Source organism: Amphiura filiformis, chromosome 13 (genome assembly GCF_039555335.1).
Source record: "Amphiura filiformis chromosome 13, Afil_fr2py, whole genome shotgun sequence".
NCBI classification, from domain to species: Eukaryota; Metazoa; Echinodermata; class Ophiuroidea; order Amphilepidida; family Amphiuridae; genus Amphiura; species Amphiura filiformis.
Genome location: NC_092640.1, coordinates 12,172,296 through 12,199,812, shown reverse-complemented (window position 1 = coordinate 12,199,812; position 27,517 = coordinate 12,172,296). Strand labels below are relative to the sequence as shown.

The following is a 27,517-nucleotide window of genomic DNA, read 5'->3' as shown; positions in this document are numbered from 1 at the left end:
ATCAATTTAAATTTGTTTAAACATGACTAAAATTGTTGAACCTTTTAAACATTTGTGCTTGTCATCCACACATACATCACAAATACCTCAGACATCACAAATACCTCCTAGATATGGCATCTGAAGCCATGTTTTCTCAAACCTTTTAAGCATTCCACCAAACACACTCATCCCCCTCTCAAGAAAACCTCTCCTAAATTCAAGTTGGTAAAAGGAAGCGTGCTGCTAAGCCACCGTAGATGATGATATTGAACATGTATAAGAATTTTTCCATATATTTTCCTCTCCTGGGACCTGTAATGGCTCAGACAAGCGGATCATCGATGACAACAATAACATGAGGGATTTGCAGCACTTAATACTTTGCACTGCAGGTTGCAGTACATCAAAATCACTGGAATCTAAGATTTCACCCAATTTTTGAGCCCATTTGAAGTAACCGCTGAACCCGAAATAGGCATGTTTGTACTCATTTGAATGCAATTTTCATGTAGATTGTAGAAATTGTTATAAAAGTGAAAAAAATTGTCATTTTGTAATTTTTAATAAAAAAAGTAATCTTTGGAACATTATATGTAGAGAATTATCCCCAATCTAAATTATACTGAGATCAACTCTCAATGGTATCGTCATACTGTAATGTGCTACCACCATCTTAGTAAATTGTATCTTACTGAAAGGTTATCTCTCAAATGGAACATTAGGCTATCAATAATATGCAATTATTGCTATTTATCTAATGCATTGTAACAATGAGATGAAATTTGATGATAGTGAACGGGATGTGAGAAACAAACCTGTTGAGAGAGTTAATTTGAGATATGGATGATAATCGTTGGCGTCATGAATGTTGCTGCTGGTGACAAAATCAAATTAAATATCCTAAAAGTTTATTTATTTTTTAGGATCCTTGATCAAATCTTGTTGGATTATGTAATTGGCTAAGTTGAAATCCATACACCCCTATTGGCAACATGACCTTAATCTCCTACCCAGAGGTGTAGATTTCAAATGGAGTCACCAATTTAGGTAACCCCATTTGAAATTCACACTCCCTACTATCTACTGAACATGCTTCAAAACAGGTGCATGGAATTGCAATGTGCTATCTACTATTCAAAAAACAAATGCTATCTACTGAAGATAGCAAAGATAGCAACTTTAAAACGCAAATGTATGAAATGTGTCATCTATTGAAGATTATAAGTTCAAAAAGCAAATGCAGGCAATGTGCCACTTCTAAAAAAACCAAATGCATGCAATGTGCTATCTACTGAAGATAGCAATTTCTAAAAAAACAAATGCATGCAATGTGCTATCCAGAGCTCGAAAAAATGTTAATTTCCCGGGAAGCAAGCTAACTTTCCCACAATTTATAGCATGTTTTTTATATACAATAAAGACACAATTTCCCTTCAAATACCAGAATTTCCCTCCAAACAATATTTCCTGGGAATGAGGTTCCCAAATTCCCCACTTTTTTGAGCCATGGTGCTATCTACTGAAGATAACAATTTCTAAAAAAGAAATGCATGCAATATGCTATCTACTGAAGATAGCAACATCATACCACAAATGCATGCAATGTGCCATCTACTAATCACTGGAATTTCTAAAACACAAATTCATGCAATTTGCTATCAATATCCAGATTCTTGGAAATATTTTAAAAGAATCACCTCTTCTCTAAACCAGGCACTTGTGACTTTCATAGCTGAAGCTAAGAGCCTGCAAATGCTTGCTTGATGATGCCACACATGCCATACCCAGTTTTACTAATAACTCGGATCTTTTGGGATGGTAGTTTTGATGGCATAACTTATAAAGTACATATTTTAGGTAAATGTTGTTTTGAACTGGATAAATGTCACATGCAGAAGGGCAAAATGTTTTAAATCGTCAAGTCAAATGGCGTGGGACAAGAAACAATTATTACATGGCATTTGTGTGTGAAATTGGTCATGTAATATAGCTATTGTGGATATATGAGGGTCATTCAAAAAGTTCTACCTCCATCATCACATCTCTCTTATCTTACATGCCAGCATATTGAAATTACCCATGATTATACTCTTAAATTTTGGCTACAAAATAAAAGTCATTTGATGAAAATTATAATTTCTGTTGTTTAGGTGTGTTACAACCAAAATTCACATTCACAGGATATGTTTTTGTGTGAAAAATTGTGCAATATTGAAGCTAAACTGATGAAATATTGTGCAAAAGCGAAATTAATTCGCAAAAAATACAAAAAATTGTCACTTTTGAGGCTAAAATGGCCAAATATGAGGTTAATTTGGTCAGAAACCCACATACAGGCATCAACATTGGGAGAGATGATTTTATGGACCATCCACCTAGCAAAATATTGGAGGGTTTATCCCCCGGGATCTACACCTATGCATAAAACTTTATACATCTCACATTTCTGGTGTAGATTTTGTTTTGCAAAGGAACAAAATGAAAACTTGTTATAAAGCTTCAAAAATGAACAAAGAATCACTTTTTTCAGAACTATCAACATTAGAAAAACACATTTTGAAAAGTATGTTTGATTTCATTATGTTTATCAAGTTCATGCATCTACCATAATATAACCAATATAACAAACAATCTCTATCAATTAGAACCCCCCCCTCCCCACATTAGTATTAATATTTTATATAAATCTATCTAAATATAGAATATTAAATCTCCCATGAACAGTTCCTATGAAATAAAAATGCTGAATTGCTTACTTGCTGAAGTAAACTTTCGAGTTAACTGAAAACTCGCATCATGGGCAATTCTAGTTGAAATCCACACACCCCCTATGGAAGACATGACTTCAATCTCCCACACAGGGAGTGTAAATTTCAAATGGAGTCACTCACTTAGTAACTACATTTGAAATTCACACTCCTGTGTGGGAGATTAAAACTGGGGTATGAACGTTTGGACAGTATTTATTTTGGGACATTAGAGCACATCAGACATATCGAATTACATTCTGAATACGAAGAATGTCATTCTGATATCAAATAATTTTGATTTTTTGAAATTCGCAATGTAATACACATTTTATGGCAAATCATTAAAAATTGATATTTTTGATATTTAACAGTACTTGAAGTAAACTTTATCAATCTGATGATTTATACTTAAAGTGTATGTAGGTGGGATGAAAAGCCGACGATCAATTGAAAATTTTGACCTTTCGTATTGAAGATATGGATTTTTCCCCAAAACACCAAAAAAAATTAGGTCTTTTTGGGAAAAAAATCCATATGTTCAATATGAAAGGTCAAAATTTTCAATTGACCGTCGGCTTTTCCTCCCTGCTACATACACTTTAAGAATATATCATTAGATATATATAATTTACTTCGAGGACTGTTATATATAAAAAATTTGAAAAATATCAAATATTTATAATTTGTCATAAAATTTGTATTATATTGTGATTTTCAAAAATGAAAATTATTTGATATCAGAAAGACATTCTTCAGATTCAGAATGCAATTCGATAGGTCTGAGGTGCTCTCATGTCCCACAAAAAATACTGTAAAACGCATAATAAACGCTCATTTTAGATCCCTTAAGGTCATGTCTTCCACAGGGGTGTATGGATTTCAACTCTAATAGCCCAATACATAAACACTACACTATTTGTGCAAAGTTTTTAAATAACTAAAACAAATCTTTCAATAACATTTTCATTATTATTAACAACAAACTTCCTCTGTACAAGGAACTTCATATTAAATTCCAACTTTGGTTACATTGGTGAAATAAAATAAGGCGAGGCTTAATACCACACGCTTTTACAAGTTTCATTTTCTATTCAAATTTGTGGCTTTTCATTACTGTTCGTGAGTTGGGAGGGGCACTTATTACTGTCATAGTAACAAGCTTCCTCCGTAATAAGGAACTTCATATCAAATTCCAACTTTAGTTACATGGGTGAAATAAAACGAAAGTGAAATCGTGTGGTATGATTTTACATGTTTCCGTGTCTACAAGGGCAAAAGAAAACAAACAGTATAAGCTTAGGCCATATAGTTTGTCTCAAAGCCCTTCCCAATTTGAAAACCTAATGCGGAATGCGTTTTTTTTTTGGGTTATTTTTGTTTTACTTGAATATCTTCTTATCTGTGGGACGAGCTTTTTGACAAGAATAGAACACCTTTTCATCTCATATAGAGATTTCACTTTGGTCAAGATGCAGTGGCATAGCGTGGGTCATCATATGGGGGGGCATCGACCATGATTGGGGGCACTGTGTCTGATTGGGGGACACAAGCCATTTTTCAGCAATTTTCCTAATGGATTTTCTAAATTTTCAGATTGATGGGGGCACATGCACCCCCCCGTACCCATATGACGCTACGCCACTGTAAAGATGAAGAATTTTATTGAGATTTACTATTTAGGCTATTTTGATGTCTGACGACGTCGGACGTTATGTTTGTGTGTTGATTTTGAAAAAATTAAATAAAACAGCAGAAAAAACTGATTTGCTCAATCAAGCAGGAATATCCCACAAAAGGCAGGCAATTTTATTAGTGCACAATTTTATTAGTGCAGTGGGGGGCTTTGAGACTAACTATTAAATTAAGATGGCCTAATCATATGATCTTCCAAGTTTCCTTCTCTACTCTAACTTGTCACTTCTTTTCCTTTAACCCTCTCTATGTCAGTGTCGACTGCAGATGACAAGTTTTAAAATGTTTCAGAATTGTACATTTTTATGACCATATTTGGAATCAGCATAAAAATACATTAAAATGAGTACAACCAAGCCTAGTATTCATTCAGTGGTTCTTGAGATTGCTCTTGTGATTTTTAGTGTGTATCACTGAAAAAGGTTCCACTTTTGGGTGCCTGGGCCCTCTATCCCCAGGGGCCAGTGGCGGATGTGGAGCAGTCAAAAGTAAGGGGCCTTTGCAAAAATCAGTTTGTCACTATTATTTTTTTTTTTTTTTTTGTTTTTTGTTTTTTTTTTTGTTTTTCCATTTTTATTCCCTGTACTTGGGACTGGTGGGTGGAGAAAAGTTACAGAAAACCACCAGCCCCCTTCTTCATGTCAGCCATACAATATTATAAACAAATATGCAATTATTCCTTTAAGCCCAAATTAAAGTTTGATATGCAGTTACACCTGTAATTATTGACACCCACCACTCACAAGTGCTGTGATGTATACACCACACAAGCTGAAGCCAGGACATAAGAAAAAGAATAGTAAAAAAGCAGAAGCTGAACCAGGCCTGACAAAAGCACAAAACGAAGACCATCCCAGCACTGTCATAAGCGGTGAGTGTCAATTGAAATATAAATGAGACATCACATTCAAGAGAGAATCAAATTCAAGGCATCATAATCATATGGTTGAACAAACACTCGATCAAATCTACATACCCAGGGTTTTTTAACAAAGAACAACAACAACAGACCCATCCCCAGACAAGAACCCTCCCACAATCCCCACACCACACCACATTCACACAAAAACAGAACAAAACAGAGAGACAAACAAGAATGGTAACTGTTCCTTTCAAAAAATAGACAAAGATTCTGTAGAAATATCTATGGCTGATGCAAAAAAAAAAAAAAAAAAAAAAAAAAAAAAAAAAAAAAAAAAAATAAAACATTTGAATACTTATGCAAAGAAAAGCAGGAGATTAAATTCCTCTTAAGAACTCGGATCAAAAGAAAATTTCTTAAAGTGTTTGGACAATTTGCCTCTGTTTTCAGCAATTTTTTTCTCTGTATTAAATTTAATCTTAACCAAATTCTTATAGGCTTGAAAATTAGGAGCAACTTTCTGGAACTTACATCTATGAATATAAAATTTCATACAAAGGATAAGAAAATTAATAGTATTTTTATGATCAGAATCTTCAATGTCCAAACCAAACATCTTCTGAAAATTGGAAAACTGCAAATTCTCACCACCCTGGCTGAAATTTGATACACTTTTGATACACCACTTTTGATACGTATGAAAAATGTATGAAATAAAAGGCTTTGAATTGGAACCCTCATTTCATACACTTTTATGTATCAAAACTGTATCAAATTAACATTGCATACACATTTTATACATATCAAAAGTGTATCAAATGCCAAGATAATGTATCAAAAAGTATCAAATGAAATGTATCCTTTCATTTCATACATATTTGATACATAATTATATCAAAAGTGTATCAAATAAGTAACTGTATCAAATCAGGGTTCCAATTTAAACTGTATCAAATTAGCGTTCAAATTTTTATCCTTTCATTTCATACACATTTCATACATAATTTATATCAAAAGTGTATCGAATATGTTACTGTATCAAATGAGGGTTCCAATTTAAACTGTATCAAATTAGCATTGAAATTTTTATCCTTTCATTTCATACACATTTCATTCATAATTTATATCAAAAGTGTATTGAATATGTTACTGTATCAAATGAGGGTTCCAATTTAAACTGTATCAAATTTTCGTTGAAATTTTTATCCTTTCATTTCATACACATTTCATACATAATTTATATCAAAAGTGTATTGAATATGTTACTGTATCAAATGAGGGTTCCAATTTAAACTGTATCAAATTTATGTTCAAATTTTTATCCTTTCATTTCATACACATTTCATACATAATTTATATCAAAAGTGTATCGAATATGTTACTGTATCAAATGAGGGTTCCAATTTAAACTGTATCAAATTAGCGTTGAAATTTTTATCCTTTCATTTCATACACATTTCATACATAATTTATATCAAAAGTGTATCGAATATGTTACTGTATCAAATCAGGGTTCCAATTTAAACTGTATCAAATTAGCGTTCAAATTTTTATCCTTTCATTTCATACACATTTCATACATAATTTATATCAAAAGTGTATCGAATATGTTACTGTATCAAATGAGGGTTCCAATTTAAACTGTATCAAATTAGCATTGAAATTTTTATCCTTTCATTTCATACACATTTCATTCATAATTTATATCAAAAGTGTATTGAATATGTTACTGTATCAAATGAGGGTTCCAATTTAAACTGTATCAAATTTTCGTTGAAATTTTTATCCTTTCATTTCATACACATTTCATACATAATTTATATCAAAAGTGTATTGAATATGTTACTGTATCAAATGAGGGTTCCAATTTAAACTGTATCAAATTTATGCGTTCAAATTTTTATCCTTTCATTTCATACACATTTCATACATAATTTATATCAAAAGTGTATCGAATATGTTACTGTATCAAATGAGGGTTCCAATTTAAACTGTATCAAATTAGCGTTGAAATTTTTATCCTTTCATTTCATACACATTTCATACATAATTTATATCAAAAGTGTATCGAATATGTTACTGTATCAAATCAGGGTTCCAATTTAAACTGTATCAAATTAGCGTTCAAATTTTTATCCTTTCATTTCATACACATTTCATACATAATTTATATCAAAAGTGTATCGAATATGTTACTGTATCAAGTGAGGGTTCCAATTTAAACTGTATCAAATTAGCGTTGAAAATTTTATCCTTTCATTTCATACACATTTCATACATAATTATATCAAAAGTGTATGAAATATGTAACTATATCAAATCAGCGTTCCAATTTAAACTGTATCAAATTAGCGTTCAAATTTTATCCTTTCATTTCATACACATTTCATACATCATTATATCAAAAGTGTATGAAATATGTAACTGTATCAAAATCAGAGTTCCAATTTAAACTGTATCAAATTAGCGTTGAAATTTTTATCCTTTCATTTCATACACATTTCATACATAATTTATATCAGAAGTGTATCGAATATATTACTGTATCATATGACGGTTCCAATTTAAACTGTATTAAATTAGCGTTGAAATTTTGATCCTTTCATTTCATACACATTTCATACATAATTATATCAAAAGTGTATGAAATATGTAACTGTATCAAATCAGCGTTCCAATTTAAACTATCAAATTAACATTCAAATTTTTATCCTTTCATTTCATACATAATTTATATCAAAAGTGTATCGAATATGTTACTGTATCAAATGAGGGTTCCAATTTAAACTGTATCAAATTTATGTTCAAATTTTTATCCTTTCATTTCATACACATTTCATACATCATTTATATCAAAAGTGTATCAAATATGTTACTGTATCAAATGAGGGTTCCAATTTAAACTATCAAATTTTCGTTGAAATTTTTATCCTTTCATTTCATACACATTTCATACATAATTTATATCAAAAGTGTATCGAATATGTTACTGTATCAAATGAGGGTTCCAATTTAAACTGTATCAAATTAGCGTTGAAATTTTTATCCTTTCATTTCATACACATTTCATACATAATTTATATCAAAAGTGTATCGAATATGTTACTGTATCAAATCAGGGTTCCAATTTAAACTGTATCAAATTAGCGTTCAAATTTTTATCCTTTCATTTTATACACATTTTATACATAATTATATCAAAAGTGTATCAAATATGTCACTGTATCAAATCAGCGTTCCAATTCTAATGCTGGCCAGCGGGACCGCCATATTTTTGATACATGCCATTTGATACACTTTTGATATAGTTTTTGATACACTTTTGATACAGTTTTTATACACTTTTGATAGTTTTTTGATACACTTTTGATAGTTTTTTTTTACACTTTTGATACAGTTTTTTATACACTTTTGATACAGTTTTGATACACTTTTGATACAGTTTTTTATACACTTTTGATACAGTTTTTCAAATTTCAAAATTGGTCCAATCAAGCTCAAATTCAACAAGAATTATCCTTACATGATCTAAACATATTTGCAAACATTAATGACCCCAAAGTGAAGGGGTCAAAGGTCAAATTTTGAAATTAGTCTAATCAAGCTCAAATTCAACACTGCCCTCTACTGCTAATGCTGACCTCTAGCACTTTCCCCCATCACGGAGCAGCTCAATGCACTTTCCCCTATCAACATTCAAAATTACAACGCAATAGGATAAACGTGTGAGAAAGTCTTGAAAAAAAGAAGCAAAACCCAACCAAAATGGAACATACATACATCAGAGGGCCTGCTTGGAATGCAGTGCTTGTCACTGAAGTTGTTACCCTCAATAAAGAGACAAAAAGGCTACAAATAACATCTACTATACAGGCATGTGCTATATTCATGCTTAATACATATACATTGAGGCCCTATATAATATATAGTAAGCTTACCTTATCAGAACAAAGTCAGATATTTCCTCTTTAATCACAGTCCCTGATTACAACTACATTGTAACCTAATGTGCAGTCTACAAGCATGTTTGTATCTTCATCATGATAAATAAAACACCATAATTTGCTCTAAAATACAGTACATTTCCAAATGCAAATCCTGGTGTTAACTGCATACATGCCACATGGGCAAATTTGAAAATGATGAGTCATTATCTAGACATGTGATCAGTTATTGATACAGTTTTGATACACTACAAAAGGTCAGTTTATGAAAGCCCAATTTGATACACTTTTGATATACCTCTAGCCACCCAAAATAAACTAAGTCCAATTTAATACGCTTTTGATACACTAAAAAACAGGCAAAGTCCAATTTAATACACTTTTGATACACTGTATGCAGCCAGAATTTGACTAAGTCCAATTTGATACACTTTTGATATACCTCTAGACACCAAAAATTAACTAAGTTCAATTTGATACACTTTACATACACTAAAAACAGGCAAAGTCCAATTTGATACACTTTTGATATACATCTAGCACCAAAAAGTTCACTTTGATACACTTTACATACACTAAAAAACTGCAAAGTTCAATTTGATACACTTTTGATACACCACAAGCATGGCCAAAATTAACTAAGTTCAAATTTGATACACTTTTGATACATTTTTGATACAGTTAGGTGGTATTTGATACAGTTTTGATACCTTATATTTTCAGTTGATACATTTTCAATACACCCTTTGTATATCAAAACTGTATTAAATTGCTGTTTGATACAGTTTTAATACACTTTGATACACTTTTGATACACTTCTTGCTGTATAGAATTTCTGCTAGGGCAATTTTGCTTTCAATTAAGTCCCACAAATTATCCCATAAAGGAATAATTTTATCACACTCACAATTGGCAAATTATGTTTCACACGTCCAATAATAAATTTACTCACATTAATTTACTCCGATCAGAAGACTTGATCAGTAATGCGATGAACCAGCAACACTCCTACTCTCATTTCCAGAGTGTTCAGTTCTTTGCAGTAGCTTATACATGATTTAGTAAATCCTTCAAAACTTTTGAGACAAAACCCCAAAAATTTCCACTTTTTGCGGCAATTTGCCCCCCCCCCCATAAAATTCCTGGTGGCACCACTGATCAGAACTACAGTAGTCAAAATGAGAGAAGATAACAGTATTGGCAAGTTGATTGATACTAATAGACAGGTAGTATACCATTTTTGGGCGAACTTCGCTATTCGAAGGTTCGCTTTTCCGAAGTTTGGCTATTCGAAGGTTCACTATTCTGACAATTAAAAAGGTTCTCTATTCCGAAGGTTCTCTATTCTGAAAACAGAAAGGGTTCTCTATTCCGAATATGAAAAAGGGTTCTCTATTCCGAATATGAAAAAATGGGTTCTCTCTTCCGAAAACGAAAGAAGGTTCTTTATTCCGATTTAAGCCACCGTGTTCTCTAATCCGAAAATGAAAAAAAAGGCTCTTAATTCCAAATATGAAAAATCTGGGGCCGTGACCTTTGACCTCTGGGGCTAAGATGGGCAAAGGATAAATCTACGAGGTAGGGCCCGTTAGTGTACCACATATGGGCACTGGGGCCTTTGTAGTTTTAGCGCTAGCCTTGACAGAATGATGTGTTTGATGATGGAGGAAAAGGTCCTAAAAGAAACCAAGTAAAGTTTTTCAGTTAGCCATGATGTTACAAATTCCACTGCATATAACATATTCGGAAAAGAACCTTTTTTCATATTCGGAGTAGAGAACATGGTGACTTGTTTCAGAATAAAGAACCTTTATTTGGTTTCGGAGTAGAGAATTAGAACCCATATTTGAATATTCGGAATAGAGAACCTTTTTCATATTCGGAATAGAGAACCTTTTTGTTTTCGGAATAGAGAACCTGTTTATGTTTTGGGAATTTTCGAATAGAGAACCTTCGAATAGAGAACCGTTCTTTCGAATAGCGAACCTTTAATTACATTCGAATAGCGAATGGTAAAATTACACGCTCGAAAAGCGAACCTTCGAATAGCGAACCTTCGAATGACGGACCTTGAATAGCGAGAAGACCCCCATTTTTCACCCTGATGTGGCAGTGCGCATTTCATTGGGTGCAGCTTCAAGTAGCTAGTGGACGCTCAAAGCGCTGACGTGGCATCGCATAGATGCATGGGTGAAACAGTTGCCTCAACGCGTTGACATCACTGCCATATCAGGGTGAAAAACATTACAGTATTTGACTCTTTGAAAAACACCAATGCATTTAGAAATAATGTGACATGATCAAGGTTAATGAGTCACATGTCGACCCTGGTCGAAAATAAGTTTTTCTATAGCGGACATTTAGAGATTTCAGAAACTGAAAACCCTATGTTGATGTGATTTTTCTTTACAAAGTTATGTCAATTTATCAACCGTTGAAAACAATATAAAACAAAACATTTTAAACTCTTTCTTTGCCAATATCTCAAAATCAATATTAGCGACATCCGACTCATTTCCCTTGATCGTGTCACATATTAGAAAGAAATTGAATATGGTCACTCCAATAGTCTCATCATGATAAACAAGCAAAACATCCTTAAAACTACTCAAGGTTGTTAATTGGTTGGATTCAAACCAATCAGTAATTTTGTTAGTATTAAGCTTAGCTGTAAAGCATTAAGATTGCAAGAACTAAATATTTCACAAGAACTAAAAATATGAATAAAAAATAACACTTGTATTTAAACATGATAAACATGTGAAACATAATGGGAGTGGTGTATTCTGCATACATAATACGTTTACAATCAACTTAATTAGGTAAAGAGTTTCCAAATATTATAAACTATAGTGGCCCTAAAATTGAACCTAGAGGAATTCCAATATACAAAATATCAGAAATGCTTTTCAAACACCATCGAAAACTACACATCCAATTCTACACAGCATTTTTTGAACAGCATTTTTTGACAGTGTTTTAAGGGATGTGGCTGTAGGAACAAAGACCAAACAAACATATTCTTGTTTACGCCGTAATATTGTAGTATTTCAACCATTTTACAACTTCAGCTGTGTAACTTGCAAAAATTCCCGCTAAAAAGTGGTTCTTTGAATTTTTTAAATACATTAAAAATCGCATTGGACTTTTCGTACTGATTATACTATAATGATTACCTGCCTATAATGTTCTGATCACACTATAGACTGGGATTATATGTGACCCCATTGCCAGGCAATTTGTTCCTATTGTTCCTTGTCTGGAAAAATTCAGGGACCGTGCTTTTAAATAACCCGCCAGAACACAATAAGGCCATTGACCTGTGTAGTGGTCATACCATGGAAGAAAGAGATGAGAAGGAACCACAACGACTTCGATCGGCCAAGTTTTAATCCGCTTATCTATTGACGCATGAAAAGAAAAGCTATCAATGGTACCTCCTTTCATGTATGATCCATTTACCGCGATGATGCTTGGCGAAATCATTACTGGAAAAAAAACTATAACAAACCCATCCACGAACAAACAAACGCTACACGGAAGTAAGATTCTGAAATTTCACTGATGCTCTGAACATGTATAGTAGCTTTGTTTTGGGATCTACATTCAAACTGTTTTCTTGATCGTATTGTGTAGAAAATGTCCTTTAAAACATCGAAAAGGTCGTCAAAATCGGAAGTTTTTTGCTGAGTTTCAGCTTTAGCAAATAAGGTAAGATTTTGGTGACTTTTTCGATGAAAAATAGATGTAAAATGTTCTTAAATAATGCACAATGTTCCAGTTGAGTCCGGTATATAAAACATGTTTAATTGAATAGTTTATATGTGTATAATCGTAACTAGCTAACTCGTTTCAGTGCCAAAGACTGCCAACTCTGAGAAAAAAGTCATCAAAGTTCAGGAAAATTGGGCAAAATGGAAGAAAAAGATGTAGGCCATCAATGACCGATGATCACGTCAACAGAGAAAATCTTATAGGGTGCTTGCGGAAGGTCATTAGTTCAAATCATCCTTCAGACACGCTCCAGAAGACATGCAAATACATGGAGTACAATACCAATCACCTATTTAACGCGGGGTATTGCTCAAAGTAAATCCTCATGAATAACAATGTCAATTAAATGTCGGTAAAGGGAGTGTACAAAGTGAATGCGTTCGTTGTGGTTCCTTCTTATCTCTTTCTTCCATGGTCATACGTTGTTCATTCGACCATAAAGATTTCTAGTCCCTCAGCAACTCATTAAAAATGCGTTGCATCAGGTCAGGGATTCTATTATAATAATTCTAATCCTTTCTTTGAGGTGAATAGATAAAAGAGAGTTCTTGAAAAACAGGTGTGATGTTGTAGATAATATATTATCATCAAAGTTGCTGGCATATAGGACATTTCGTGGAAGTGGCGCTTATTATATATTTCTTGTAAACACAATCTAATGTGGTACTCGCTACATGGAGAAGGTCGGTCTGCAAATGTCCATGCATGAAGCTATATAGTAGAGATATTATAGCTTCATGTTCAGTGTAAATCAATTAAAATACTATAGCTGGATATCAAAAAATCGTGATGCATTCCTTCTTGTTATGGACGATATTAATTTTGATATTACTGTGACAAAATCCATTCCCTTCTCAATTGATTAGGCTCCAGTCTTAGGCTTTCTTTTCTAAAAATAAATCATAGGGCCTAAAGGCAATTAAATATGGGCTAAACCCATATTCGGTATGCGGAAAGTTTTCATAGTCATCTATTACCGATACTAGGGGTCCATAAATAGCGTGGCTTCCCGAGTGGCGCGAAAAAAAAAAAAAAAAAAAAAAAAAAAAACAAAAAACAAAAATAAAATAAAATAAATAAATAAATAAATAAATAAATAAATAAATAAATAAATAAATAAATAAATAAATAAATAAATAAATAAATAAATAAATAAATAAATAAATAAATAAATAAATAAATAAATAAATAAATAAATAAATAAATAAATAAATAAATAAATAAATAAATAAATAAATAAATAAATAAATAAATTCCCATGTTCTCCGTGTAAAGACAGGCTAAAATAGTGCAAAATATTGCACCAAATGGCGTCATTTGCACCTCAACTTAAAAAAAAAAAAACCACGTTAACTTCACAGGGGGCACCCTCTGACTCCCCGGCCGTGCTAAAGCACCATGAAGCTGCTTCACAGCCATTGAGTGGCGCTTTCCAGTCTTTTATTTCATGTGGCGCTTCAACAAACCTATTTGAGGAAGCCTGACCTATACCAGTTTTCATACCGATGTGGCAGTGACGGCACCGAGATCTGAAGCACTGCTTCGCTACACGCGCATCTTGCGATCTTGACTTTCATGGCTCGGTTGACTGTACATCAGCGCTTTGATCGAACGCTAGGGAGTGTAATGAAATTCATACAGTGCTGATGTCACGGCCATATCAGTAGCCTGAATCCTTCTGGCCTCTAATGAGGGCGTCTTTTATTTACCCACAATCCGTCACTTTGCCTTATTCACCAACAGCACAACCCGATGACCGTGCGCGTAGTTGTTGAAAAACTGAAGGATCCAGTCTACCACATCAGGGTGAAAATGGTATAGCTTATCGCAAACCAGCCAAATTTGTATATGTTTGAATAGCTATAGAATACCCGTGAATATAGTGTCAGAAACTCTCACACATCTTGGGATAACCTTGTCATTAATGTGAGATAGAAAGCAACGCCATTTTGGGGATATATTTGAACATTGCGAGGGAAAACATTGCGGTAAAAGTAAGTTAATCATGAAAATCGTTTAATTCTAATAATATCAACCAGTAACGGACACTTAGCCAAGACTATGTGAGAAGTTTGGGGTATGTAAAGCATTTTCTTGTTATAAAAACAAGGAAAAAGCAGTCCAAAATTAAACAACTCGATATTTTAAAAAGTACATTTTGAGAAGGCCTACGCTGGTTCTTTTTTAATTCTAGTTCAAAATCTGTTCATCACCTGCAGTCCGATTTGGTATCTACGGTTTCATAAAAGTATTGGGAACTCTTTTGGATGGTATTTTGATTTAAAAAACGATACTGTTAAAAATATCGGTATTTATGCCAGCGACATTTCTATTATGTAAAATGCATTGAAAATTGTCGGCTAAAAAGTGCATAAATTAAAATCGCGAACAGTAATAGCAACAACAACTATCTACATTCCAAGCGGAAACGCTTTTCAAAAACATACCACCTTTTTCGGGCAATCGCTGAAACCGAAATATGAAATTCTAGGCCATCTGTAAAAAAGTGCGTGAGCAGAAATGACCATGAACTTGGGTCACCGAAATAAGTGTTTATATTGGTGTCAGGCCTTTCATAGTGATACAACAATTAGCCCCCAATAATGGCTTTCATTTGAACCGTTATTTGTTAAACTGCGATTTTTACTTTTTGAGAAATCAATGAATGTATCAAAAAACTTTTCGAAAGTCGATTTAAAATGGCCTAACCCGTTAACAGGCCAGTATTATGCAGGCCAGTGTAGTAATACCAGTATAGTAATACAAGCCAATATTTTAATGGTGTAATACAGGCCAGTATAGTAATACAGGCTAGTGTTTTAACAGTGTAATGCTCGGTTCACAGTCCACTTCGCGTACACAAAATTTTATGCGGAATTTTATGCTCTATACGCATGCCAATTATGACCTTCCAATACCAGCCCCATACACATGCCGAACGAAGGTTAGGCCTACGCACAATCACACCCACCCCAACAAACAACCCCTCCCTCATATAGACACAAACAGCCTACATTAATTATGATCACGATTTAGGCCTTTACAAAACCTTGTCATGATGAGATGACACATAAGATATATAAAATATCTTTAATAATCAAACATGATTTTGATTAATATTGGCCGGATTCATGACATGACATTGCCCACCTCTTTAATTATTTTTCAATATGGGCAACACTTTTGAAGCATATTGAAAACCCAAAAATACAACAATACACGATGTATAATGTACCTGGCAATCACTAAAATCATCATCAAACACAACGATCGGCAACACCAACAACGAAACAGCAACACTAGCCTCGCGATAAATGTTTTATCACGAGAAGTACATTTGTGTATGAATAAATTTTAAAGCGCGATAAGACCTTGGCAAATTTTTCGCGCGAAAAATTTGCGTACGCGAAGTGGACTATGACCCAAGCTTAATACAGGCCAGTAATACAGACTAGTATAGTAATACAGACTAGTGTTTTAACAGTGTAATACAGGCCAGTAATACAGGCCAATGTTTAAACAGCATTTTAACAGTGTTTTAATGGTGTATTTACAATGTAATACAGGCCCAGTAATTGCTGACACCACCTTTATCATCTTCTTTGTACATTGCTTTCTTCCGATCAGAGGGAAAAATTACAGATGTATGGAAGAGGATGACAAATGATTGGTGCAGCCAACTTAAAATGTTAACTCAAATATCATTGATAGCAGCAGATTTTGTAATGAGAAAAATTGCATAATATCTAATCAAAGACAAAATCGGGAGTTATCTTTATCATGAGTAATATTAATAGAGTGAATATTATTATCAAATGTACAAACATTATTTGCATTCTTTAATTTATCAGCCATTGTCACCAACACAATTAGTACCTAAAATAATATGTGCTCTTTCAGTTGATGAAGAATAATTTCTGGCAACTCAATATTTTCTCCCACTTTTGTACAGTTTTAATGGACCTTTTGATCCAGGTTTTAGGAGTAGGAGTCACGAGGCCCAAGACAGCTAGAACAAATGGCAGGAAATACAAGTCTAGAATGCTCAAGCACAAAATATTGTGCTGTTACATGGAAAAACAGTAGCATGATCGACAGGAATTATGAATGAATGAATTGATGAATGATTGAATGAATGAATGAATGAATGAATGAATGAATGAATGGCATTCTTATAAAGCGCATTCCGTCAAATGACCCAATGCGCTGAACATCTTACACTACAACATAAACTACATATTATATATGCAAAGAAACAGAATATACACAGTCAAATTATACAAAATAACATAGTTTTTCATCAGCTTCGCTGTTGCAAATAATAAAGGAGACAAGCAGAAAAAGTGATCCTGCCCAGGAATCAAACCCCGGACCTCAGGTTTACAAGACCTGTGCCTTGTGTTTAGGCCGGTTGAAATTCTAACCTATATAGGCCTAAGCGGTCATGTAAACTTATCTCTTCCTCGTAACTAGCCCAGGAGAGGAGATAAGAAATTTCAACCAGCCTAATCATGAAGCTCCCGTAGCCAAGTGTGGTTAAGGTACAGGTCTTGTAAACCTGAGGTTCTGGGTTTTTATTCCCGGGCATGGCAGGATTACTTTTTCTGCTTGTCCCCTTTATTATTGTGCTCTTGTTCCTATGTCATAACATCAACAAACATGATGATAGTAAAAACATGTTCATTATTTGGGATTTTGGGATGGTATGATGAACAAATTTCTCCTTTTGAAGTTGTGAAAACTGCAGGAATCTGGATAATTGCATTATAAGAATATTGGTTGTTTGTTTGCTGCCCATTGTAATTTATTCAAACAAAACAGCAATTTTAAACATGTTCATTTTCATGCATCTTTTTTTTTCAATTTTTTTGGACAAGCTAACTGAAACAATATTCAAGATAAAGGTAAGATTTTGGTTTTATCATGTAGAGCTCCTTTGGCTCAGGAAATGTTTTTTAAATTTCCATTGCAAACAAACATATGGATCAGTATTGCCAAAATTAGTTGAAAATTTCAAATTTCAACCATTTGTTGGTGAAAATTAATTTTCTAAAAGTTGATTAAGATTTACAAAAAAAAAGCATTTCCTAGTTCTTCATATCTAGTTTTTGTAAATCAATAAGAAAAGGAATTACACTGAAAAAATGATTAGTTATGTTGTCCAAAACTGTTTGGGTCAAAATCATGCTTTTTATGATTTTTTCAAAGGTAAGCATTTTTACATAAATCTGATGTCACAGTTGGATTTGTCAGGTTATTTCCATTCTTCTATACACTGAAGACCAACAAAATAGCAGTTATGAGGCCAAAACATTTTCCATAATTCCAGGGTTAAGACCAACCTTAAGTACTTCATTTTATTTTTCCTAACAACATGAATGGCATGAAATGAATTGATGAATTATGAAGGTGCACATTATTAGAATATCAAATATATGCTAAACTGTACTTATCATTTCAAATTCAATTATTTACATTTGGTTTCTGTACATTTCAGACCAACCTTCATGCATTAGGCTGGGTCTCACAGTTTAAAAGCTTTTAAAACATTTTGTTACACTTAAAAGCCATCAAAATCTCACATTTTTGAACATACATATTGTTATAGAATATAGCCACACTCAAACCCATACATGTATTTTAAGAAATGTGTTAAGAAATTTTAACCTTCTTTTTTGATTTTTTTTTTAGTACTCTCTAAATGTGAAAGAGTGAAAAATCACTCAAAAAGAGTGAAATCTCACTCTTTCAAAGAGCCATCTGAGTGACAACTCTTTTAGAGTGAAGCTCACTCACAAGAAAGAGTGAAAAATTCACTCCGGAAAAGAGTGAATCAGAAAAGAGCATTTATTTATTTATTTATTCATTTAGGCCTATTTTATATACAAGAATATCACAGCAGTTCATAACAGCTACTATAGGCCTATGTGCTTTAAATTGTTGTGAGGCTAGGCCCCAGGTCAGGGTAGGGCCCGGTCTATAGGAATATTGAACTGGTCTAAAGCTTAAGCACATACACAATGTGTCGAACTTCAGTGTGGGATGAATGATGAAAAACTATGGATTTAGTGAAGCTAATAGTCAAACTGTTCAATGGTGAGTACACTTAGGTGTAGGTCATAACACTTGGCAAATACCATGTTTACGGTCACAGTCTGGAGAAGCGTGATGCGGTGTAACCTACATTTAAGCTTACATATGCGTACAATGTAAACCGGCGACTGGGCCGGTAACAAACTGCTCACATATGACTTAAACTTACTGCCGCCGTTGTCTCCAGACCAAGTGTATACTTGCTACAAATTATGACCTACACATAAATGTAATCACTATTGAGTATGCTGTCTATTTCTTCATCAAATCCGCTTTCTTTTTCGCCATTCATTCACACACTGTTCGCCATTTTGTTACACAAGTTCAACAAACATCGGCCGATTTTCGGCGCTTCTGATTGGCTGACAGTTCACTCCAAGAAAGAGTGAGATTTTGCGCCACTTTTGAGCTTAGTGAGGCTCACTCGAAATCGCGAGTGAAATTATGTGTACTGTTTTCACTCTTTTAGAGCTAAAACCCACTCTTTTAGAGCTAACTTAAATTCACTCTGAAATTCAGAGTGGTTTTTCACTCTTTTACATTTAGAGAGATATATCTTGCCACACTGAATGGACTTCCTTTCATTTCTGTCCCATTTATAATAATACATACTAGCGAAAGTGCCCATATCCATATGTATAGTCAATTGTATATGTGCCATCATGTTTGTCTTGTACATCCAGTGAGTCTCCATCTTGTGTAGCTTCTACCTTGGCATTGCCAATGGTCATCTTCTGGCCATTGGCATCTACCGCTTGAACTACGGCTTTCTTGCAACCATATCCCTTGCTCTTCATATTCAGTCGAATGGTACATTGATGTGGGTCAACCTGAGGGGCATTGAATGGACTTCCTTCCATTTCAGTCCCATTTATTTTTACATGTATTGGTTGTGAGCCTTCAGCCCCATGTGGCTTACACTTACAGTCAATTGTATATGTGCCATCATGGTTGTCCTTTACATGCAGGGCTTGTGTAGCTTCCACCTTGGCATTGCCAATGGTCATCTTCTGACCATTGGTATCTACAGTTTGAACCTTAGCGGTCATGTTTTCCTTTTTGCGATATCCATCTACATCATATCGACCACCTGGTAGTCCTAATTGAATGGTACATTGATGTGGGTCAACCTCTGGCAGGGTGTTATATGGACTTCCTTTCATTTCAGTCCCATTTATCTTTACATGTATTGGTTGTGAGCCCCCAGCCCCATGTGGGTTATAGTCAATTGTATATGTGCCATCATGGTTGTCCTGTACATGCAGTGAGTGGGTCAGTGAGTCTCCATCTTGTGTAGCTTCTACCTTGGCATTGCCAATGGTCATCCTCTTGCCATCGATATCTACAGTTTGAACCTTAGCGATCATGTTTTCCATTCTGCGATATCCACTTGCACAAGACTCCTTGCTAAGTCGACCACCTGGTAGTCCTAATTGAATGGTACATTGATGTGGATCAACCTGTGGTAGGGTGTTATATGGACTTCCCTTCATTGCAGTCCCATTTATCTTTACGCCAAGTGGTTGTGAGCCCTTATATGAGTCGGAGCGAAGTGCATATGTTCCATTGTTGTTGTCCTGTACATTCTTTACACCCAGTCCACCTTGTGTAGCTTCTACCTTGGCATTGCCAAATGTCATCTTATGGCCATTGGCATCTACAGTTTGAACATTAGCGATCTTGTAAACCTTTCTGTAAATCCACCTGCATCATATCGACCACCTGGCAGTCCTAATTGAATGGTACATTGATGTGGGTCAACCTCTGGCAGGGTGTTATATGGACTACCTTCCATTTCAGTCCCATTTATCTTTATATGCATTGGTTGTGAGCCCTTACATGAGTTATAGTCAATTGTATATTTGCCATTGTTGTTGTCCTGCACATCCAGTGAGTCTCCATCTTGTGTAGCCTCTACCTTGGCATTGCCAATGGTCATATCATGGCCATTGACATCTACAGTTTGTATAGTAGCAATCATGGTTTCCTTTTGTACAGTAGCAGTCATGAGTTCCATCCCCATGCAAATTCCACCTGCACGATACTGCTTGCTAAGTCGATCACCTGGCAGTCCTTGAATGGTACATTGATGTGGATCAACCTCTGGTAGGGTGTTATATGGACTACCTTTCATTTCAGTCCCATTTATCTTTACATACATTGGTTGTGAGCCCTTACATGAGTCATAGCGAATTGTATATGTTCCATTGTTGTTGTCCTGTACATCCAGTGCGTCTCCATCTTGTGTAGCTTCTACCTTGGCATTACCAAATGTCATCTTATCGCCATTGGCATCTATAGTTTGAACATTAGCGATCATGTTATCCTTTCTGCAAAGTCCACCTGCATCATACGGATTACCTGGCAGTCCTAGTTGAATGGTACATTGATGTGGATCAACCTCTGGCAGGGTGTTATATGGACTACCTTTCATTTTGGTCCCATTTATCTTTACATACATTGGTTGTGAGCCCTTACATGAGTCATAGTCAATCATATATGTGCCATCATTGTTGTCCTGTACATGCAGTGAGTTTCCTCCTTGTGTAGCCTCTACCTTGGTGCCACCAATTATCATCCTCTGTCCATTGCTATCTACACTTTCAACAATTGCTCTTCGCTCCGATTAGAACTACTTGCAAGTCCTAACTGAATGGTACATCGCTCTGGGTCAACATCTGGTACAGTACTGAATGGACTCCCTTTCATTTCAGTCCCATTTATCGTAATATGTAGTGGTGGTGACTCCTTTTGTAAATCATAGTCAATTGTATATTTGCCATCGTTGTTGTCCTGTACATGCAGTGAGTTTCCTTCTCGTGTAGCCTCTACCTTGGTGCCACCAATTATCATCCTCTGTCCATTGCTATCTACACTTTCAACAATTGCTCTTCGCTTCCGATTAGAACTACTTGCAAGTCCTAACTGAATGGTACATCGCTCTGGGTCAACATCTGGTACAGTACTGAATGGACTCCCTTTCATTTCAGTCCCATTTATCGTAATATGTAGTGGTGGTGACTCCTTTTGTAAATCATAGTCAATTGTATATTTGCCATCGTTGTTGTCCTGTACATGCAGTGAGTTTCCTTCTCGTGTAGCCTCTACCTTGGTGCCACCAATTATCATCCTCTGTCCATTGCTATCTACACTTTCAACAATTGCTCTTCGCTTCCGATTAGAACTACTTGCAAGTCCTAACTGAATGGTACATCGCTCTGGGTCAACATCTGGTACAGTACTGAATGGACTCCCTTTCATTTCAGTCCCATTTATCGTAATATGTAGTGGTGGTGACTCCTTTTGTAAATCATAGTCAATCATATATGTGCCATCATTGTTGTCCTGTACATGCAGTGAGTTTCCTTCTCGTGTAGCCTCTACCTTGGTGCCACCAATTATCATCTTCTGTCCTTTGCTATCTAAACTTTCAACAATGGCTCTTCGCTTCCGATTAGAACTACTTCCAAGTCCTATCTGAATGGTACATTGCTCTGGGTCAACATCTGGTACAGTAATGAATGGACTCCCTTTCATTTCAGTCCCATTTATCGTAATATGTAGTGGTGGTGACTCCTTTTGTAAATCATAGTCAATTGTATATGTGCCATCGTTGTTGTCCTGTACAAGCAGTGAGTTTCCTTCTCGTGTAGCCTCTACCTTGGTGCCACCAATTATCATCCTCTGTCCATTGCTATCTACACTTTCAACAATTGCTCTTCGCTTCCGATTAGAACTACTTGCAAGTCCTAACTGAATGGTACATCGCTCTGGGTCAACATCTGGTACAGTACTGAATGGACTCCCTTTCATTTCAGTCCCATTTATCGTAATATGTAGTGGTGGTGACTCCTTTTGTAAATCATAGTCAATTGTATATTTGCCATATCGTTGTTGTCCTGTACATGCAGTGAGTTTCCTTCTCGTGTAGCCTCTACCTTGGTGCCACCAATTATCATCTTCTGTCCTTTGCTATCTAAACTTTCAACAATGGCTCTTTGCTTCCAATTAGAACTACTTGCAAGTCCTAATTGAATGGTACATCGCTGTGGGTCAACCTGAGGTTTCCATCTGATATCACCCAAATCCTGCAGTGATTCTTGAATCTGTGTAATAGCTGATTGATTCTTCTCAGTGAAATCAAAGTCAGTCTTATCTGATGCAGTTTCAGGTAGCTTTGCTATTTCTAGTTCATTCAGTCTTTCCATGATTTGGTTGTGGGGGGGGGGGGGGGGGTAAAGAGCTGCTAAGAAATGTTCATCATTATCATATCCATATGTATCTAGTGGTTGTGCCATTTCAGATGATCCATATCCATATGTATCTAGTGGTTGTGCCATTTCAGGAAGTTCATCTGGCACAAAAAATGGACTTACGTACAGGTCATCCTCTGGTAATGCAGTAATGAGCGGACTCACGTACAGGTCATCCTATGGTAATGCAGTAATGAGCGGACTTACGTACAGGTCATCCTATGGTAATGCAGTAATGAGCGGACTTACGTACAGGTCATCCTCTGGTAATGCAGTAATGAGCGGACTTACGTACAGGTCATCCTCTGGTAATGCAGTAATGAGCGGACTTCTTACGCACAGGTCATCCTCTGGTAATGCAGTAATGAATGGACTCCCTTTCATTTCAGTCCCATTTATCGTAATATGTAGTGGTGGTGACTCCTTTTGTAAATCATAGTCAATTGTATATTTGCCATCGTTGTTGTCCTGTACAAGCAGTGAGTTTCCTCCTTGTGTAGCCTCTACCTTGGTGCCACCAATTATCATCCTCTGTCCATTGCTATCTACACTTTCAACAATTGCTCTTCGCTTCCGATTAGAACTACTTGCAAGTCCTAACTGAATGGTACATCGCTCTGGGTCAACATCTGGTACAGTACTGAATGGACTCCTTTCATTTCAGTCCCATTTATCGTAATATGTAGTGGTGGTGACTCCTTTTGTAAATCATAGTCAATTGTATATTTGCCATCGTTGTTGTCCTGTACATGCAGTGAGTTTCCTTCTCGTGTAGCCTCTACCTTGGTGCCACCAATTATCATCCTCTGTCCATTGCTATCTACACTTTCAACAATTGCTCTTCGCTTCCGATTAGAACTACTTGCAAGTCCTAACTGAATGGTACATCGCTCTGGGTCAACATCTGGTACAGTACTGAATGGACTCCCTTTCATTTCAGTCCCATTTATCGTAATATGTAGTGGTGGTGACTCCTTTTGTAAATCATAGTCAATTGTATATGTGCCATCGTTGTTGTCCTGTACATGCAGTGAGTTTCCTTCTCATGTAGCCTCTACCTTGGTGCCACCAATTATCATCTTCTGTCCTTTGCTATCTAAACTTTCAACAATTGCTCTTCGCTTCCGATTAGAACTACTTGCAAGTCCTAACTGAATGGTACATCGCTCTGGGTCAACATCTGGTACAGTTCTGAATGGACTCCCTTTCATTTCAGTCCCATTTATCGTAATATGTAGTGGTGGTGACTCCTTTTGTAAATCATAGTCAATTGTATATTTGCCATCGTTGTTGTCCTGTACATCCAGTGAGTTTCCTTCTCGTGTAGCCTCTACCTTGGTGCCACCAATTATCATCTTCTGTCCTTTGCTATCTAAACTTTCAACAATGGCTCTTTGCTTCCAATTAGAACTACTTGCAAGTCCTAACTGAATGGTACATCGCTGTGGGTCAACCTGAGGTTTCCATCTGATATCACCCAAATCCTGCAGTGATTCTTGAATCTGTGTAATAGCTGATTGATTCTTCTCAGTGAAATCAAAGTCAGTCTTATCTGATGCAGTTTCAGGTAGCTTTGCTATTTCTAGTTCATTCAGTCTTTCCATGATTTGGTTGGGGGGGTAAAGAGCTGCTAAGAAATGTTCATCATTATCATATCCATATGTATCTAGTGGTTGTGCCATTTCAGATGATCCATACCCTAGCAGAAATTCTATACAGCAAGAAGTGTATCAAAAGTGTATCAAAGTGTATTAAAACTGTATCAAACAGCAATTTAATACAGTTTTGATATACAAAGGGTGTATTGAAAATGTATCAACTGAAAATATAAGGTATCAAAACTGTATCAAATACCACCTAACTGTATCAAAATGTATCAAAAGTGTATCAAATTTGAACTTAGTTAATTTTGGCCATGCTTGTGGTGTATCAAAAGTGTATCAAATTGAACTTTGCAGTTTTTTAGTGTATGTAAAGTGTATCAAAGTGAACTTTTGGTGCTAGATGTATATCAAAAGTGTATCAAATTGGACTTAGTCAAATTCTGGCTGCATACAGTGTAAAAGTGTATTAAATTGGACTTTGCCTGTTTTTAGTGTATGTAAAGTGTATCAAATTGAACTTAGTTAATTTTTGGTGTCTAGAGGTATATCAAAAGTGTATCAAATTGGACTTAGTCAAATTCTGGCTGCATACAGTGTATCAAAAGTGTATTAAATTGGACTTTGCCTGTTTTTAGTGTATCAAAAGCGTATTAAATTGGACTTAGTTTATTTTGGGTGGCTAGAGGTATATCAAAAGTGTATCAAATTGGGCTTTCATAAACTGACCTTTTGTAGTGTATCAAAACTGTATCAATAACTGATCACATGTCTAGATAATGACTCATCATTTTCAAATTTGCCCATGTGGCATGTATGCAGTTAACACCAGGATTTGCATTTGGAAATGTACTGTATTTTAGAGCAAATTATGGTGTTTTATTTATCATGATGAAGATACAAACATGCTTGTAGACTGCACATTAGGTTACAATGTAGTTGTAATCAGGGACTGTGATTAAAGAGGAAATATCTGACTTTGTTCTGATAAGGTAAGCTTACTATATATTATATATAGGGCCTCAATGTATATGTATTAAGCATGAATATAGCACATGCCTGTATAGTAGATGTTATTTGTAGCCTTTTTGTCTCTTTATTGAGGGTAACAACTTCAGTGACAAGCACTGCATTCCAAGCAGGCCCTCTGATGTATGTATGTTCCATTTTGGTTGGGTTTTGCTTCTTTTTTTCAAGACTTTCTCACACGTTTATCCTATTGCGTTGTAATTTTGAACGTTGATAGGGGAAAGTGCATTGAGCTGCTCCGTGATGGGGGAAAGTGCTAGAGGTCAGCATTAGCAGTAGAGGGCAGTGTTGAATTTGAGCTTGATTAGACTAATTTCAAAATTTGACCTTTGACCCCTTCACTTTGGGGTCATTAATGTTTGCAAATATGTTTAGATCATGTAAGGATAATTCTTGTTGAATTTGAGCTTGATTGGACCAATTTTGAAATTTGAAAAACTGTATCAAAAGTGTATAAAAAACTGTATCAAAAGTGTATCAAAACTGTATCAAAAGTGTATAAAAACTGTATCAAAAGTGTATCAAAAAACTATCAAAAGTGTATCAAAAAACTATCAAAAGTGTATAAAAAACTATATCAAAAGTGTATCAAATGGCATGTATCAAAAATAGGGCGGTCCCGCTGGCCAGCATTAGAATTGGAACGCTGATTTGATACAGTGACATATTTGATACACTTTTGATATAATTATGTATAAAATGTGTATAAAATGAAAGGATAAAAATTTCAACGCTAATTTGATACAGTTTAAATTGGAACCCTGATTTGATACAGTTACATATTTCATACACTTTTGATATAATGATGTATGAAATGTGTATGAAATGAAAGGATAAAATTTGAACGCTAGTTTGATACAGTTTAAATTGGAACGCTGATTTGATATAGTTACATATTTCATACACTTTTGATATAATTATGTATGAAATGTGTATGAAATGAAAGGATAAAAATTTCAACACTAATTTGATACAGTTTAAATTGGAACCCTCACTTGATACAGTAACATATTCGATACACTTTTGATATAAATTATGTATGAAATGTGTATGAAATGAAAGGATAAAAATTTGAACGCTAATTTGATACAGTTTAAATTGGAACCCTGATTTGATACAGTAACATATTCGATACACTTTTGATATAAATTATGTATGAAATGTGTATGAAATGAAAGGATAAAAATTTCAACGCTAATTTGATACAGTTTAAATTGGAACCCTCATTTGATACAGTAACATATTCGATACACTTTTGATATAAATTATGTATGAAATGTGTATGAAATGAAAGGATAAAAATTTCAACGAAAATTTGATAGTTTAAATTGGAACCCTCATTTGATACAGTAACATATTCGATACACTTTTGATATAAATGATGTATGAAATGTGTATGAAATGAAAGGATAAAAATTTGAACGCAAATTTGATACAGTTTAAATTGGAACCCTCATTTGATACAGTAACATATTCGATACACTTTTGATATAAATTATGTATGAAATGAAAGGATAAAAATTTGAATGTTAATTT

The 27,517-nt window shown here is 34.8% G+C and overlaps 3 protein-coding genes across 3 annotated transcripts; all 3 read right to left on the bottom strand.

Moving 5' to 3' along the window:
* Window positions 1-19,709: 19,709 nt before the first annotated feature.
* LOC140167423 (gelation factor-like) lies at window positions 19,710-20,738 on the bottom strand. The gene has a single exon (XM_072190729.1). The coding sequence runs from the start codon at window positions 20,736-20,738 to the stop codon at window positions 19,710-19,712; it is 1,029 nt and encodes a 342-aa protein (XP_072046830.1).
* Window positions 20,739-20,755: 17 nt separating this feature from the next.
* LOC140167422 (gelation factor-like) lies at window positions 20,756-21,676 on the bottom strand. The gene has a single exon (XM_072190728.1). The coding sequence runs from the start codon at window positions 21,674-21,676 to the stop codon at window positions 20,756-20,758; it is 921 nt and encodes a 306-aa protein (XP_072046829.1).
* Window positions 21,677-21,693: 17 nt separating this feature from the next.
* LOC140167421 (gelation factor-like) lies at window positions 21,694-22,911 on the bottom strand. The gene has a single exon (XM_072190727.1). It carries the CDS (start codon window positions 22,909-22,911, stop codon window positions 21,694-21,696), a length of 1,218 nt encoding a protein of 405 aa, XP_072046828.1.
* Window positions 22,912-27,517: the final 4,606 nt, after the last annotated feature.